This window comes from Seriola aureovittata, chromosome 22, assembly GCF_021018895.1.
Source record: "Seriola aureovittata isolate HTS-2021-v1 ecotype China chromosome 22, ASM2101889v1, whole genome shotgun sequence".
NCBI lineage: Eukaryota > Metazoa > Chordata > Actinopteri > Carangiformes > Carangidae > Seriola > Seriola aureovittata.
The window spans coordinates 20,576,464-20,588,199 of NC_079385.1; the positions used below are offsets into that span (position 1 = coordinate 20,576,464).

Consider the following 11,736-nt stretch of genomic DNA (forward strand, 5'->3'; position numbering starts at 1 on the left):
CGCAGAGTATGTGCCACTTACAAAATAAGAGTTTCACTGTCAAAAAATAAAAGGTTGGTTATAAGTATAGTGCATTAATGTACATACAATTAGAAGATGTGTAGTCTAACACAACGTTCATTTTCCATTTCATCTTATTAAAACTATTAAACACTGAAACAATCATAACTTCTGAAATAAGAGACAGTAAAATAGGGACAACACACATAAATAAAATCAAAGATTAAAATCAAAGGGAATAAATGCAACATATAAATAAGGATTATGAAAAAAAAAATGTCCAAAAATATATATATTTCCAAAAGCAGGTCTATATACACAGTGAAACAGAACAAAGATATTGAAGGAAAATATTTCAGGCTTTACAAGTTTCTACTGTTTTGGAGTCATGGAGGAGATTAACACTGATGAAGGAGCAGCGTATGAACATCTGTTTAGATGTTTGTCCATGTGAGATTTTTGTGTTTGCTGCAGTTTTAGCAATTATTTATTGGCTGGTTTCGTTTTAGAGGGAAAGAAACAGTCCAGAAGAGTGAGACACAAACTGTCCACGTCACACGGCTCATACATGCACTCATGCAATCATATCTATATTGTTTTACTGTGGGGAAGATTGTCAAATTTTCTTTTATACTTTTCTATAATGTAAGCTAATCATGTACCTTTTCTTTATCATTAGTGCTATGGTCTGTATGGCAACATCTAAACTCTTAATTAATTGTACAGAAAAATAAAAAACATCCATCCATTCAGCAACTCTTTCACTCAATAAACGCTTCAATGGCTCTTGGATCCTTGTGTTTATATGTGCACACCAGCTAAAGGCTATAGGTTCATTATCCTTATATAATATCCTTATATAATCAGGCAACATAATCACATGTCAAGTCTAGATTATACATATAAGATTTCATTCATTCATTGTGATGTTACTACAGCTGTGGCGGTGTGGTTGTGTCAGGATGAAGCAGATCCACCTCTGAATGGAAATCACTGCAGACATCTGCAGTGATTTTGATTTAGTTTATTCACTTTAAAATCACCTTTAATCAAAGTTATGTCTGTTCTACCGAACATTATTCTACATCCACAGTAATTGGCTACTTACCTGTGACTGTTGGAAAATGTCATGTGACAGTTTAATTCAGGGACGTATTGATCATTACTAAACACTTTCTATTATTAAGTGAGTGGAGAAAATAACATGTCAAAAACAAACAGGAATTGTATAATATATAAAGAGTAAGTTAGAGGCTGGACATTTGCTCTTAGTGAAATATGTGGGTGGCTCTTAAAAGAGCCTTTTGTTGTGTTTAAAGTAAAGTTTTGTAGATTTACTTCTTGGCTGCTTTCTTAGCGCCAGTCTTCTTGGGCTTGGCAGCTTTGGGCTTCGCCACCTTCTTCGCAGCCTTCTTGGGTGTAGTCGCCTTCTTGGCGGCCTTCTTCGGGCTCTTTGCGGCTTTCTTGGCCGCTGCGGGTTTCTTGGCGGCGGCGGCGGCAGGTTTCTTGGCCTTCTTCGGGGTGGTCTTGGCCGCTTTGGGCTTCTTGGCGGCCGCCGGCTTCTTAGCGGCGGCTTTCTTGGCCGCGGGCTTCTTGGCTTTAGGGGCGGCGGCGGCAGCGGAGGCGGCGGGCTTCTTCACCACCTTCTTGGGCTTCTCGGCGGTCTTGCTCGCCTTGAAGGACCCGGAGGCTCCGGTTCCCTTGGTCTGGACCAGGGCGCCTTTACCCACCAGGGTCTTGATGGCGCGTCGGACGTGGGCGCTGTTGTGCTCCACATCGTAGCCCTGAGCGGCCAGAGACTTCTTCAGAGCCACGTAGGACAGACCTTTCCGCTCCTTGGACGCGGACACGGCCTTCAGGATCAGCTCGCTGGCGCCGGGGCCGGTCTTCTTGCTCGGCTTAGCGGCCTTCTTCTTCGCTGCTTTGGCCGGAGCGGCGGCGGCGGGTGCGGCTGGGGCGACTTCTGCCATTGTACTGTCAAACAATCACTGTCAACGAGAGCGATCGGACTGATTCAGATTCTCCTGCAAAGACTGGAACTTAAACACACCATGAGAACCGTGGAGACTCAACCCTGCCGGCCTCTCCACAGAGCCGCGGGAACAGGAGACACTTGTGTTTTCTCTTTGCCGATAAACCCAGAAAATACACGTTTGGCGGAACTAATCAAATCTATAATCGTATCGATCTGACAGCGAACGAGTTTCTCTGCGTGTGTAAGTCAAATAAAGCTCTGAAGGTTTTTGAATATGGATTGGGAGGCCTTCAAACCTCTCCTATCTGCCGCCGTGAGAGGCGTTGGTCCGGGACTTTTCTCTCTCATTTCTCTCCTAAATGTTTTAAAAACCTCCAGAAAACTAATTAAAAGACTTTGACAGTGAGATGAGAAGTTTGTTCACAGATCTGATGCTAAAAGATTTAATTCCTGACACTAGTTTTTAATTAAACACAGGTTAGTTTGCTGCCTTCAAACACACTCATGCCAGTCGAAGCCACTGGCTGAGTTACTTCCTGTGTCATCTATTTACCAGTTACTCATTTTTAATTCATCATGGATTCATTCCTAAATTAAAGTTACTGCAATCTGAAGTTGTGTAACATGTATTTACATCACTGTAATGACTCAAACGACTTTACACACACACCGACCTCAAAAGGAGACAGATGTGCTCAAGCTCACACACACACTGTCAACAGTAGAGGTCACTTTATTTATCACTACACTTGATAACAATCAATAGAAGATCAATACACCTGTTGATTGGTTTTTCTACAATATCAAAGCAAGAAACAAATTATTTCAATGAAACAGACACTTAGGAAGAAAAACAGAAGAATAAAGGTTCATTCAGTCAAATAACAGAACACTTGTGTATGTCTGGACGACTGGGTGAAAAGGTTGATTTAGATGTTTTAATGTATGAAAAGTCACTTTTAAACAAATAAAACATAAAACTCCAGAAGAACGTGAGGTGAAATAAGAAAGTTATATTACAGTGAAATGGCACATCACAAAAAACTATGGATTTTGCAGCACAGCTATAATGAATATGCCCTGAATGTAGTGATGAGAAATACTGTAAAATGTAAATAATTCACATTAAAATCAAACATATTTATCATGCTGTAAATACACCCTATTTCCAGTTTATGAGCCACATCAAGACACAGCTGTTGGTATAAATCAGGTTGAAATAACAACTAATAACTACAACATTATCAGAACCATCATAAAGATGAATCAACACCTGTCAGCTGATCTGATCATTATAACCTGGATTTATTCCACTGCTGCTGTTTTACACTAAATCACTATTATATGGTATAATTGCATTGTACTATAGTTTATATGATGGTCTTCGTGTTTAGGGTGAGAATAAACAAATACTTTTGAATTGCCTCTAACTATTTATCATTTATTTTTGTTTTTTCAGTTGGTCACTAGAGGCCATCTTCATTTTCATTAGATTTTCTATTCATGGCACATGAGTCATTCTTTTACAGCATGAAGGATATTTTTTGGGTTATTCTGTTTAAAAACATATTTAAACTGTTAATCCTGTTACTTTTGTTTATTCGGTTGTCATTTTACCTTTATGTTGTCACAACAGAAACAAGATTTAAATCTAATCTTAACCAAAACAGAATCGCCTTCCACAAACTCCAGTGATCTTTGACCTAAAGGAAACTATGGCGAATTATCCAACCTCATTAACTGACAGTTATTACATGTTTTACTATAAATAATATTTAAAGGAGGTTATATGCCATTTATATACTGTCTTTGATCGCATGACATGTGACACATGTCAATACAACTCATTTTGAGTTTTATGTCCACATTTACAGTGCATTCAGAAAGTATTCAGACCCCTTCATTTTTTTCACGTTGTCATGTTGCAGCCTCATGCTGAAACTAAATCTAAAAAAAATTGCAAATTTATTTAAAAAGTACAACCTAAAATACTGATATAAGTCAGTCAATCAGACAATTAGCTATGACAGTAATAATTACATTTTTGAAATTTTGATGAAACCGAGATTGAACTGTTTGGCCTCTGTTATGTTCCCTGACGAGGAACCAGGGGACGATCAGGAGGCAGAACAACGTGTGAGGAAAACCAAGGAATTTTCTTCTTAAACTAAAACACAAACTAAATCACCAGACAAGGTAACTAAAAGCGCTGGTTGCAAATGAACTATAAAACAATACACTACCAGGGTTTTCACAGCGTACTGAAATGAGGGTCAAAGAGCAAAAGAAAACACAGGTAAGTCAGGTATCGTAACACCCTCTTTCACAGGAAGCACAGCAGCGTACAGCTCCCACCCTGGGGTGTATTGTCATGTAATGTAGTGCATTGTACTGTGGAGCCAAACCATCACATACTTCATTCAGTGTGAGGATGACTGCTAATGTGCTGAATCAGCGTAAGACCTCCAGAGCAGTGCGGTAGTCAAGCATAACAATAAAACACATATTAACACGTTCATTAGGGCAAGTCGTCATGCAGCGGAAATTCTGAATTGTTTAATATGTTTTTCAAATGATAAACAGCCGTCTAGTTGTGTGACTGATGCAACATCAAAGGTTAAGATCCATGGTTTTTATACTTTATACTGGTCTCATGGTTTTGGTTTATGATGGTTTGATTTTCTCATGATCTTCCCGCCTTTTTTTCATCATGTAGAACAGGTGGACAATAATGCCACATACGATATAAAAATTGATTGGTCAGAATCTAAATATTGTGGTTAAAGGTGTAGCTGCTCGATAGAAAATAATTTTATATTAGAACTAGAAAATTCCAGGGAAATTTTGAGTGCCACGGGGGCTACTGCCGGGATGAGTACATGATTTATTTCCAGTGTTCAAACGTCACCCTGATCATATTCTGGTTTTGAGAAATGTCTTGATATAAAAGACTCTGATATAAAACAATGTCACATCCCTCCATCATGTATTATGTGGAAATATCTCATATTCGGTGTTGTTTTTTTTAATAAAACAAGAGGCAACATGTCTTCAAACTGGCATTTAAAGGGTTAAAATCCTGAAAACTAATAATCATTTGGTAGGTTTGAGCAGAACTGAAGTGGTTTAAGAGATTTATGCAAAAAAAGCAGAAAAAAATATTGATATATGATGATTTTATAGCATTTTCTTTGTGTGTCCTTTTTTGGACGCGAGGAACCCCAGAGGGAACAAAATGTGTTACCAGTGTATAATAGACCTGTAACAGTAACTGACATTAGATTTTAAAAATATGTCAAAAAAGACACTTTCTTGCAGAAATCCATACCTGCGTTTATTTATATTGACCATATTTTGTTGCTGATCAGATATGAAGACAAACCTGGAGGAATCTAAGTAAAATCTTACTTTAAAAAAAGATTTAAATAACTAATGTTTCTGACTTGCTTGAAAAAGCTATAGATCTAGATCTAGATCTTCTTCTTATGTTTGGTAAAGGTATTGATGCCACTACTAGTAATACTACGATTTATGAATACAGTCCATTCCTCTTGGAATTAGCACAAAACAATATATTGACCTCAGAAATATATGAACAGTCTAAATATAATGTCCAGGAAGATGTGAATCATGTACATACAAATAGTCAATGTTTGTGCATCAGGTCAGTGGGAACATATATCTTACCCAGTTCATAGATAAATAATCTGTAATCCATGATAAATATGAGTATTTATATCTATCATTTGTTATGTTTTAAACATATATTCAGTAAATTCGAGCCCATGATCCTCCTGCCAGACCCGGGCCTGAGGCCTGAGGCCTGAGGCCCCGGCAGCAGCTCATAGGTTTGTTACAGCAGAACAGTGAAGCAGCTCATCCCAAAGCAAGAAATTACATTTCTATATTTATTCCTCCACTTTTAAGTGCTTTTGCTTTAATGACAAAGAAACAGCTTCAGATTGTCTTTGGTACAAACACTTTTTACAGGAGAATAAAACTAATGATAAACACAGTGACTGTCTGCCATAGCAGGTGTCAACACCGTTTGAGTGTGTTTGAAGGCAGCAAACTAACCTGTGTTTAATTAAAAACTAGTATCAGGAATTAAATCTTTTAGCATCAGATCTGTGAACAAACTTCTCATCTCAGTGTCAAAGTCTTTTAATTAGTTTTCTGGAGGTTTTTAAAACATTTAGGAGAGAAATGAGAGAGAAAAGTCCCGGACCAACGCCTCTCACGGCGGCAGATAGGAGAGGTTTGAAGGCCTCCCAATCCATATTCAAAAACCTTCAGAGCTTTATTTGACTTACACACGCAGAGAAACTCGTTCGCTGTCAGATCGATACGATTATAGATTTGATTAGTTCCGCCAAACGTGTATTTTCTGGGTTTATCGGCAAAGAGAAAACACAAGTGTCTCCTGTTCCCGCGGCTCTGTGGAGAGGCCGGCAGGGTTGAGTCTCCACGGTTCTCATGGTGTGTTTAAGTTCCAGTCTTTGCAGGAGAATCTGAATCAGTCCGATCGCTCTCGTTGACAGTGATTGTTTGACAGTACAATGGCAGAAGTCGCCCCAGCCGCACCCGCCGCCGCCGCTCCGGCCAAAGCAGCGAAGAAGAAGGCCGCTAAGCCGAGCAAGAAGACCGGCCCCGGCGCCAGCGAGCTGATCCTGAAGGCCGTGTCCGCGTCCAAGGAGCGGAAAGGTCTGTCCTACGTGGCTCTGAAGAAGTCTCTGGCCGCTCAGGGCTACGATGTGGAGCACAACAGCGCCCACGTCCGACGCGCCATCAAGACCCTGGTGGGTAAAGGCGCCCTGGTCCAGACCAAGGGAACCGGAGCCTCCGGGTCCTTCAAGGCGAGCAAGACCGCCGAGAAGCCCAAGAAGGTGGTGAAGAAGCCCGCCGCCTCCGCTGCCGCCGCCGCCCCTAAAGCCAAGAAGCCCGCGGCCAAGAAAGCCGCCGCTAAGAAGCCGGCGGCCGCCAAGAAGCCCAAAGCGGCCAAGACCACCCCGAAGAAGGCCAAGAAACCTGCCGCCGCCGCCGCCAAGAAACCCGCAGCGGCCAAGAAAGCTGCAAAGAGCCCGAAGAAGGCCGCCAAGAAGGCGACTACACCCAAGAAGGCTGCGAAGAAGGTGGCGAAGCCCAAAGCTGCCAAGCCCAAGAAGACTGGCGCTAAGAAAGCAGCCAAGAAGTAAATCTACAAACTTTACTTTAAACACAACAAAAGGCTCTTTTAAGAGCCACCCACATATTTCACTAAGAGCAAATGTCCAGCCTCTAACTTACTCTTTATATATTATACAATTCCTGCAGTTGTAAATGTGTTTAATTGAAAAATTGCTGTGTAAAAGAAGAAACTTGAGAAGATGGCGTTTATTGAATTTCTATTTTTATATACAGTTTATTTAGTATATTTTTGTATTGGTGACCATCCTGGTTATAAATCACTGCAGTGATTTCTAGATGGACTTAATGATACTGTAGTTTTTAGAGCAAGTACTTACATTTTTCTTCGGGTCATGACGTTTTTTTCAAATGTCACTACAATTGTCTTGTTTTACTGTCAGTCACAGCTGTGTCACCTGACTTGAGACTTGTGTATATAACTTTCTACTGTTGAACTTGATTGTTGTTGTATTATTTATTTCTATACACTTTTTATAATAAAAAATAATATTAGAAAAGTGTGTTTGTGTGTGTGTATATATATACTTTTCTAATATTATTTCTGTCTTTGTGAGTTTTCCCTCTGGGAATAAATAAAGATCAGACTTATCCATAATGCTGTAAATTCATTACCAGTAAATAAACATTAATTTATCTTTATATTATTTATATCAACATGACACCCAGCTGTGGTAAAATTAAACAGCTGTTACGCTCATTTACTTTCATTACTTCCATATAACAGACAGTTACAGTAATAGTTATTACTATTTGGTTGTCAACATTTATTTTACAATAAATATTTAGTCTCCATTAAATAAAACTTATGGTGTGAACACACACAGGTGCATGTAATGTTTTTTGATCCAACCCACTCATATACCAAATGTTTATTAGATAGATTAATACTTATATTATTTTGTACATGACAATTTAAAATATTATATATATATATATATTTTTTTTTTTTTTTAAATAATCATATATATAATATTTATTTTTTCCTTTCTATTATTTAATGTATAAAATACTTGACAAAATGTTTTATACATGAAACGTGCATGCCTACTTTGGTATGACGCTGCAGACGAGCAGCTACGTCACGTGCACATATTCGACCAATCAGGCTTGTCGGCGCTCCGGCTCTGGCTATATAAACAGACACGAGCTGCTACTGAATCACAACTCTTTCTGAGGAAGAGGAAGAATCTCGTACTCGCCCGAAATGGCAAGAACCAAGCAGACCGCCCGTAAATCCACCGGAGGCAAAGCCCCCAGGAAGCAGCTGGCCACCAAGGCTGCCCGTAAGAGCGCCCCGGCCACCGGCGGAGTCAAGAAGCCTCACCGTTACAGGCCCGGTACCGTGGCTCTCAGAGAGATCCGCCGCTACCAGAAGTCCACCGAGCTGCTCATCCGCAAGCTGCCCTTCCAGCGCCTGGTCCGGGAGATCGCTCAGGACTTCAAGACCGACCTGCGCTTCCAGAGCTCCGCCGTCATGGCTCTGCAGGAGGCCAGCGAGGCTTACCTGGTCGGCCTCTTCGAGGACACCAACCTGTGCGCCATCCACGCCAAGAGGGTCACCATCATGCCCAAAGACATCCAGCTGGCCCGCCGCATCCGCGGGGAGAGGGCTTAAACCCGCCTGACTACACTCCAAACACAACGGCTCTTTTAAGAGCCACACACCTGTTTCATAAGAGCTCTGTCCTTTCAACAATATACATAATACTCACCAAATATATAATTAATCAAACTCATTTATATGGTTTATCAAATATGGTGAACCTTTACATGTGGAGCATAACTGATCCTGAATCAGTTCAGGAAAAAAAAGTATCAAACACATTTTTCCAGCCAGTTTTGTAAAGTTGTTGAATAAAATTAATTACTGTCTTCAGACCATAAACAAACTGAGCCTGTGAACACTCGCTCCAGAAGCACAGAGTTACATTAACCTATATGTGGCTTAGAGACATGTATAGATGCAGTAATATGATTACACTAAATCTGTTAATAGTTGAAAGACAACCTTCCAACATTATCCCAGGCTTGGCAACGTCATCATAAAGATATCCCCGAAGTTTTTGTTCACAACATGAAATATATTATACAAACAAGTGCAGCTACTTCAGAATTAATATTCATTACAATTTAATATAGTTTGTAGTAACTTCAACTTTTACCAAAAGTAGGAATTAACCTTAGTCACTTATGATTTACAATGTTTGTAGCGTCATAAAGAGTTTAAACTTCCTTTACACAGTAACAAGATACTAATATTAAATCTAAAGGATTAATCTCTGTAGAGTAGATGTGTGGCTCTTAAAAGAGCCGTTGTGTTGTTGGGGTGTGTGGTGACACGTTTAGCCTCCGAAGCCGTACAGGGTGCGGCCCTGCCTCTTGAGGGCGTAGACCACGTCCATGGCGGTGACCGTCTTCCTCTTGGCGTGCTCGGTGTAGGTGACGGCGTCACGGATGACGTTCTCCAGGAAGACCTTGAGCACACCGCGGGTCTCCTCGTAGATGAGGCCGGAGATACGCTTGACTCCGCCGCGGCGAGCCAGACGGCGGATGGCGGGTTTGGTGATTCCCTGGATGTTATCACGGAGAACTTTACGGTGCCGCTTGGCGCCTCCTTTCCCGAGTCCCTTGCCTCCTTTGCCGCGTCCGCTCATGTTGCTGATGGTTCTCAGAAACTGATGATGAGCGCGTGAGTCGCGTCGCTATTTGAATCCTGTCTGCGGACGTTAGTGAAGACTACATGTATCCACTGGGCGGGAAACTGGGCGGGAAACCGTTAACCGTTGGCGTTAACCCTTTGTTTAATGAACAGAGGACATTATCTTATGTTTTCATACAAACTTCTTTAGATATCTAATCACGTATTTTTCTTTATTTACATGTTTTCCCGCCTGTTTCCGTCAATGAGTGAAATGCACGTTAAATTATCACTGTGCCATCCTTTCAGGTTTCATTCCTCCAGTCTAACACAGTATTGTATTTATCACATAAACGGTGTATGTATTAAAATAAAGATAATGTGTTGGTTGTTAAGGGACAGTGTGTTTATCATCACAGAGCAGTTTAATGTCAGAGTATGATGGATGATAATCTGATGTATTTACTGCATTATTATACAGAGGTCCGAAATAGGAAAAGCAGAACAGAAAGCAATTGTTTTAATTGTTGGCTGCGTTTTATCATCTTTATATGATCCTGTTTAATAAGAATGTTGTTTGTTATTTAAATTATATTGTAAAGTCTTGTGTGTTCAGTGTTCTTTCATTAATAGTCTTTAATCTACATTCAGGTTTCTGTTGATAATGAGATTTATCTACTTGATTAAATAAAAAGGTAAAAAACAAAAATAGTAAACACAATAAGAGAACAGTATAACACTGATGTGATATATTTGAAGTGGGGGATTAAATGAAGGCGGTGGAGAACAGAGCAGTTTTTAAACTTCTCTCTAAGGTTCAGTTTGGGCAGATCTGGTCTCCACTGTAGTTACTCAGTGACGAGCTCATGTGGACTAAAGACTTATTTATACACACACACACACATAAACACTATATACTTATATAAACACCTCAGATACAAAGAGAAGTGAGTTCTTAGCATGTGCCAAGAGGATGATAAGCTTATTTCTTAGTGAAGGATGATGTTGGGACTTTAGACTTCAACTCCACTATTGTTGGTATTTGTATTAATTATGAACAGATTATATTTGTACGACACAAAGCAGAGGAAGGTTTTGTCTTTGTAGAGAGAGTGGGTGGCTCTTAAAAGAGCCGTTGGGTTGTTGTTGTTATAGCAGAGCTGTTTACTTGGAGCTGGTGTACTTGGTGACGGCCTTGGTGCCCTCAGACACGGCGTGTTTGGCCAGCTCCCCGGGGAGCAGCAGGCGGACGGCGGTCTGGATCTCCCTGGAGGTGATGGTGGAGCGCTTGTTGTAGTGAGCCAGGCGGGAGGCCTCACCGGCGATACGCTCGAAGATGTCGCTGACGAAGGAGTTCATGATGCTCATGGCCTTGGAGGAGATTCCGGTGTCGGGGTGGACCTGCTTCAGCACCTTGTACACGTAGATGGCGTAGCTCTCCTTCCTGGTCTTTCTCCTCTTCTTGCCGCCCTTGCCGGCGGTCTTGGCCACGGCTTTCTTGGAGCCCTTCTTGGGCGCTGTCTTCGCTGGTTCAGGCATCGTCAGAGATTCACTTTCCTCAAGCAAATGTGAAGAATAAGCGCTGCGCCTGCTCTTCTTCTACACACCATATGCTAATGAGGCTGCGCTGTCGCCGCTCTGCCATTGGCTGATTGTTAACGCGTGAAGGAGCAGCTCCACCCGGAAATCTAACAGCAGGACACGGAGGAGACAGTTCAGGGGAATGTGGTTCGACCCCATTTTAACGGTACAGACAACGTGATGTGTTCATAACGCTTCACTTGAGGCATTATTTAGTTATAAAATATAAAATAAAATCTATTTTGATGCTCATTAAAGACACATGTTGTGTTTGTCACATCAGTCTGATTTCATGAACATGTTTCATACTTTTGATCGTTAACAAGAGGATTTTTTTTTTTAAAGATTATCAATT

At 40.8% G+C, this 11,736-nt stretch overlaps 5 protein-coding genes across 5 annotated transcripts; 2 read left to right on the forward strand and 3 right to left on the reverse strand.

The window, feature by feature from the left end:
- Window positions 1-288: 288 nt before the first annotated feature.
- On the reverse strand, window positions 289-2,360 carry LOC130163703 (histone H1-like). Its single transcript, XM_056368049.1, has one exon. The coding sequence runs from the start codon at window positions 1,968-1,970 to the stop codon at window positions 1,335-1,337; it is 636 nt and encodes a 211-aa protein (XP_056224024.1). The 5' UTR covers window positions 1,971-2,360; the 3' UTR covers window positions 289-1,334.
- A 3,640-nt stretch (window positions 2,361-6,000) lies between these two features.
- LOC130163701 (histone H1-like) lies at window positions 6,001-7,662 on the forward strand. Its single transcript, XM_056368048.1, has one exon. The coding sequence runs from the start codon at window positions 6,535-6,537 to the stop codon at window positions 7,168-7,170; it is 636 nt and encodes a 211-aa protein (XP_056224023.1). The 5' UTR covers window positions 6,001-6,534; the 3' UTR covers window positions 7,171-7,662.
- A 678-nt stretch (window positions 7,663-8,340) lies between these two features.
- Window positions 8,341-9,288, forward strand: LOC130163704 (histone H3). The gene has a single exon (XM_056368050.1). The coding sequence runs from the start codon at window positions 8,367-8,369 to the stop codon at window positions 8,775-8,777; it is 411 nt and encodes a 136-aa protein (XP_056224025.1). The 5' UTR covers window positions 8,341-8,366; the 3' UTR covers window positions 8,778-9,288.
- Window positions 9,289-9,411: 123 nt separating this feature from the next.
- Window positions 9,412-9,838, reverse strand: LOC130163710 (histone H4). Its single transcript, XM_056368058.1, has one exon. It carries the CDS (start codon window positions 9,814-9,816, stop codon window positions 9,505-9,507), a length of 312 nt encoding a protein of 103 aa, XP_056224033.1. The 5' UTR covers window positions 9,817-9,838; the 3' UTR covers window positions 9,412-9,504.
- An 895-nt stretch (window positions 9,839-10,733) lies between these two features.
- On the reverse strand, window positions 10,734-11,375 carry LOC130163708 (histone H2B 1/2). The gene has a single exon (XM_056368055.1). It carries the CDS (start codon window positions 11,337-11,339, stop codon window positions 10,965-10,967), a length of 375 nt encoding a protein of 124 aa, XP_056224030.1. The 5' UTR covers window positions 11,340-11,375; the 3' UTR covers window positions 10,734-10,964.
- Between the last annotated feature and the right edge of the window lie 361 nt (window positions 11,376-11,736).

Coding starts and splice junctions, on each gene's coding strand:
- LOC130163704 (XM_056368050.1), top strand. CDS start 8,367: ATGGCAAGAACCAAGCAGACCGCCCGTAAATCCACCGGAGGCAAAGCC.
- LOC130163701 (XM_056368048.1), top strand. CDS start 6,535: ATGGCAGAAGTCGCCCCAGCCGCACCCGCCGCCGCCGCTCCGGCCAAA.
- LOC130163710 (XM_056368058.1), bottom strand. CDS start 9,816: ATGAGCGGACGCGGCAAAGGAGGCAAGGGACTCGGGAAAGGAGGCGCC.
- LOC130163703 (XM_056368049.1), bottom strand. CDS start 1,970: ATGGCAGAAGTCGCCCCAGCCGCACCCGCCGCCGCCGCTCCGGCCAAA.
- LOC130163708 (XM_056368055.1), bottom strand. CDS start 11,339: ATGCCTGAACCAGCGAAGACAGCGCCCAAGAAGGGCTCCAAGAAAGCC.